The following is a 5,449-nucleotide window of genomic DNA, read 5'->3' on the forward strand; positions in this document are numbered from 1 at the left end:
GGTAGCAGATGGTAAAAACTGTTCTTGTGGCGTGAGGTTTTGGTCCTGATGGAGCGCAGCCTCCTGCCAGAGGGAAGTGACTGAAATAGTCTGTGACTGGGGTGAAGGGATCAGCCACAATCTTCCTGCACGCCTCAGAGTCCTGGAGAGATGGAAGATTGCAGCCAATCAGCTTCTCTGCAGACCTGATGACACGCTGCAGTCTGCTCTGGTCCTTAGTGGTGGTACCAGCGTACCAGATGGTGATGGAGGAGGTGAGGATGGACTCAATGATGGAGGAGTAGAACTGCACCATCAAAAACTGAACATCCCAAATATTGGTGGTGATGCTTATGGGACATCTGCGCTCCAGAGGCTATTGTGGTTCAAAGAAGATGTTTAAGAGAATCACTACACAGAGTTAACCCAACAGGTTTTCGGTGAAGAAGAAAAAGAGCAAAATTTTATCTGGCATATAGATGGACGTCTTAAGATGATTCTTGGAAGTTATTTATTTATTGTGCTGGTGTTTCTTCTCTGCCCCAATAACAATCAGGCTGAAAGTGTTAAAGACCTCCTCCATAGATCGACAGGAGGCCATTTCAGCTGGTTCTGGTGCAAGTTGCTTCTACAATATCTCTTCCATCTCACTCCACTCCGTTGCAGCGACAGAGAACTTTAACCCCTGCCTTAGAACTGGTCAGTCTTGTAATGTTTGTGGCATTAGCACAAACTTAATTGTATGGACTGGTTAGCCTAATTGCTTCCAACCTGTTTCTACCAAATTGATCATTTTAAACGTACATTATAAAACTAATCTCCATTAGTTGTATATTGAGCATTTATTTTCAAGTGCTATCACTAATAGTTCGTAAATGGAGCCATGTGCAAGTAATTTCAGCACTTTTTTTATTCATTGTTGTGATATTTGAAGCAATAATGTTGATTATTGCTGATTATTCCTATTGTTTTAGTGCTGTAGATTTATCCTTTATCAAAAACGAAAAAAAAAACACTACTCAGTAAATCAAAGAAAGATTTATTCAAAAGCATAAAGTGTTTGAATGCCTCTGCCTCCCAACCCAGTTAGGAAACAGAAAAAACAAAAAGACACAATATACTTTTATATAGGCTGTTTATCAAGGAGTACTTTAGGGAGTACGTTTCATCCGAGCAACATTCTTCCACCAGGAAATACGAGTTGCATACAGCGGGTACGATCCAGTCCTAATTTATCTGTCTTCAGTTGAAGAGAACATAGTAAACCATTCTGTAACCATGTGAGCTTCTGTCACATGGGGAAAATGCAGCTGCCCCTAGACAAGACATGATCAGTTACATATATCAAAATTTCCCACCACATTAGCTTTTCTGATTCATTTAAACATTCTGCTTTGTACAAATTATTGGATCTTTAAAGTAATGTATTAATAAAGTGCAATCAGTGGTATTAATGCATTTGTGCACACTAGTGGTAAATAGAAATAATATGATGTAATTGGGATTTATTATGGGATTTGGTGCTGTTCTACAGGCCGGGTACTAAGACTTTGATGGCGATCTAAGGAGGAGAAGGCCTAGCCTGAAAGACTGATCTTTGGTTTGCAGAGTCATCTCTCAGCCGGGCCAGTAGGGAGCCACTGGACAATTAAGGGTAAAACCAGAAGTGGGTTTATCTCTAAATTAACTGTGGGTGGGTCTAGATTTATTTTGAGTTGTGTTTTGTGTGAACCAACATATGAATGTTTGTATATTCTTTTTTTGATATAGTACACTGGTTGATTTATATGTTACGTATTGAATGACCCTTTATTGTATCATTGTACTGTTTTTTTTTTATTTGTTGTAAACATTTGCATTAAGGTTCTATGTTAATTGTTTAAATCACTATTTCTACTTCAATATATATAGTACCATAAAAAAAATCTCTCAGTCTCCTGCCTCTCCCTCTAGGAGTCGGTTCCAAGATCTCTGACATTAGCCCAGTCCAATACCTGTATAATGTAGTTAATTTAATAGTTGCTATACAAGCATAATGTTTAAACAAACAGAAATTAAGTTCAACTCTTTAGTATTAAGGTTGTTAGCGAGGCTAATAGCAGCTAATGCTAAAAGACGTTCCGGGCTTATTTTGGGGAATTTAAGCTATATCTAGTGTAATCAGTGGACCTGCAAAAAAACATAATTGTCTCATCAGTTTTAAAACACTCATGGCTCAAGTTTATCACGTGGAAGCTGACAAAGTTTGTTAAGGACTTAAAACACAACCCCAAAGACATTAGCACAGCTTTGTTTCCAAGGCATCTCGACTGTGAAGTCTCAAGTAATGATTGTAACTCCTTCCACAGATAGAGATAAGAAAGGCTTTTCACCTTTGTGAGTTCTCATGTGACGTGCCACTTGATGTTTGCTTGTAAAACTTTTTTCACAGGTTTCACATTTGAAAGGCTTCTCACCTGTGTGAGTTCTCATGTGAATTTTTAACTTGCTTTTTTGTCTAAAACCCTTTTCACAAGTATCACATTTGAAAGGTTTCTCACCTGTGTGAATTCCCAAGTGACATGCCAATATGTTTTTACTAGCAAAACACTTTCCACATGTTACACATGAGAAAGGCTTCTCACCTTTGTGAGTTCTCATGTGATGATTCAGATAACCTTTTTGTGCAAAACTTTTTTCACAGGTCTCACATTTGAAAGGCTTCTCGCCTGTGTGAGTTCTCAAGTGACACACCAATTCATTTTTTCTGACAAAACACTTCCCACATGTTACACATGAGAAAGGTTTCTCACCTTTGTGAGTTCTCGTGTGACAAATCAAATTATGCATTTGTGTAAAACTTTTTTCACAGGTGTCACATTTGAAAGGCTTCTCGCCTGTGTGAGTTCTCATGTGACACACCAATTCATTTTTTCTGACAAAACACTTTCCACATGTTACACATGAGAAAGGCTTTTCAGATTTGTGAGTTCTCATGTGACGTATCATATCAAGTTTGTTTGTAAAACTGTTTCCACAGGTCTCACATTTGAAACGCTTTTTACCTGTGTGAGTTCTTACATGACATACCAAAGTATATTTTTTTGTAAAACTCTTTCCACATGTCTCACATGAGAAAGGCTTTTCACCTTTGTGAATTCTCAGGTGACGTAGCAAATTAGGTTTGTTTGTGAAACATTTTCCACAGGTCTCACACTTGAAAGGCTTCTCACCTGTGTGAGTTCTCATGTGACAAATTAAACTAATTTTATCACAGTAACTCTTTCCACAGGTCACACATGAGAAAGGTTTTTCACCTGTGTGAGTTCTCATGTGATATGACAAATACTTTTTTCTTTTAAAACCTTTTCCACAGATCAGACATGAGTAAGGCTTCTCATCTTCATGAGAACTCATGTGACCTGCCAAATCAGATTTTTGTGTAAAACGTTTTTCACAGGTCTCACATTTGAAAGACTTCTCTCCTGTGTGAGTTCTCATGTGACGTAGCAAATTAGGTTTGTTTGTAAAACATTTCTCACAGGTCTCACATTTGAAAGGTTTCTCATCTATGTGAGCTCTCATATGACAATTTAAAACACTAATAGTACAGTAACTTTTTCCACAGGTCACACATGTGAAAGGTTTCTCACCTGTGTGAGTTCTAATGTGATAAGTTAAAGTGCTTCTATAGGGGAACTTTTTCCCACAGCTCATACATGAGAAAGGCTTCTTAGACTCATCTGTTCTTGTGTGTGTACTCAAGTGAAATTTTTGAGAAAAGTTTTTATGACCAGTTTTACAAGAATATATATTTTGGTCAGGGTGGGTTTTCATGCACAGTTTTTCTTTTGAAATGTCAGCAGTGCTATATTTCTCATTTTGCTTTTGCTCTTCTCTCCTTTTTCCTGGTTTATCGTTGTTTCCTCCCTGATCCCGGTTCTCAACTTCAGGGGAGGCCTGACAGATGAGTTTGTTGCTGTCTTGCTCTGTTTCACTGAGGGGTCGTTGCACATTAGAAGGAATTATTAAAATGTCATCAGTCTCCTGTTTCAGCACATGTTGCTTTTCAGCCTGACTGATGTTGACTTGCTTCTCTTCCTCTTTGAACCTTTGCTGTTCTTGTTCCTCTTTCATCTGCTGAGGTTCTTGTTGCTCCTCATCTAAAGTGGAGTTCTCCTCTTGGTTACTGAGTTCAGCGTGATCTGGGGAAAAAAAAGATAAATGTGCGTTAAAGAATGCACTGTGCACTTTCATTACTTGATGAAGAGAAACATTGAGGCAGGAGGAAGCTGGATTCAAAGTCAGAGCTTTCAGAATACGAGAAGACTCTCCCCATTGAGCCATAGTCACCAAGATGTAAAAGAGCATTTCTGAAATTATCCACCTTTGCAAAATGATAGTTTTAGAACAATATAAAGTTTTACTCTAGGGTTTCTCAACACAGGGTGAAACTGCCAAAAGCTTTGTTTGGTACTATCCTGACCAATCCATCGAATGTTATTGTAGCCATGGCAACAGTAGCCAGACACAAGTATAAATATTTTTTTAAACTTTTACTTGTCATAAATACACAAACAGTAAATAGAGCTGATTGAAAAAGTGGTTAATATAAAAAAAACATGACTTACAGAAAGGAGATAGAAGACAACAGTTAAATATTGAAGTAGAACTATATTTTGTAGTTGTAGCTAATTAACTGAGCGATGACTTAATATTCGTCGTCTTGTTATATTTAATAGAAAACATTTATTTTTTTGTGAGGGAGATCTTTCAGTCTTACCACAACATTTCGTCTAATTCCCCAAACCTGGGCTGTCTCCATCATACTAAGGGTGTGTCGTGTCAGACAGAACAGCTGTTCTCTACTTGGCCAACTGGTGCTTGATCCGCTGTGTTTTAAGGTTCCTGGTGAAACTATCTGCAGACCAACCTGATCAGGAACTGGGAGCTGTTCATGTTCATCAGACCAGAGAACGTAGAGTCGGACAGAACTGATATTTTCTGATAGGAAGCTGATGAATCCAGAGAGTTTTGGCCTTTAGCTGCAACACGGACACAAAGAAAGTAAACACAGCCTTACTGTTGATAGGAGCAGCAGTTAATGGAAAGCTGCTATCAGTCTCCTCCTTCACCAGGAGCTGCTCTCCTTCCTGACGGGCCCCGGGTTCCTCCTGTTCCTCCTTTATGTGGAGGGGCTCTGACTCCTGCTGCTCCCCCTCAGGACTCTGTTCTTCAGGAGCCTCTTCTTTAACATCTGCAGCCAACACTGAAACACATTACATGCTTTATCAACAACTAGATCTTTACAACGTTCCAACCATGCCCATACTGTTTCATTGTCTTCCTGTGTCTACTTTAGAAACACATGACAGCTGCATTTCTGACAATCTGCCCATTAAATTTACTTTTACAGCTTCATTTTCTGCTAAACCATTTGTTTCAGACCAACACGATCAGCCCAGAGATGCTGCCTCTCTGGAAGCTGACC

General features: G+C 38.9%; 1 protein-coding gene across 2 annotated transcripts; it reads right to left on the reverse strand.

The window, feature by feature from the left end:
* Nucleotides 1-232: 232 nt before the first annotated feature.
* On the reverse strand, nucleotides 233-5,115 carry LOC118560798 (gastrula zinc finger protein XlCGF57.1-like). 2 transcript variants are annotated; one of them, XM_036132301.1, is made up of 2 exons: nucleotides 4,742-5,115; nucleotides 233-4,163 (listed from the first exon to the last, which is right to left on the reverse strand). In XM_036132301.1, exon 2 carries the CDS (start codon nucleotides 4,093-4,095, stop codon nucleotides 2,299-2,301), a length of 1,797 nt encoding a protein of 598 aa, XP_035988194.1. In that variant the 5' UTR covers nucleotides 4,096-4,163; nucleotides 4,742-5,115; the 3' UTR covers nucleotides 233-2,298. The 2 variants fall into 2 exon arrangements, with proteins under 2 accessions (XP_035988194.1, XP_035988193.1); XM_036132300.1 differs by having other exon boundaries at nucleotides 5,042-5,088.
* Nucleotides 5,116-5,449: the final 334 nt, after the last annotated feature.

The sequence above is a fragment of the Fundulus heteroclitus genome, unplaced genomic scaffold, assembly GCF_011125445.2.
Source record: "Fundulus heteroclitus isolate FHET01 unplaced genomic scaffold, MU-UCD_Fhet_4.1 scaffold_49, whole genome shotgun sequence".
Taxonomy (NCBI): domain Eukaryota; kingdom Metazoa; phylum Chordata; class Actinopteri; order Cyprinodontiformes; family Fundulidae; genus Fundulus; species Fundulus heteroclitus.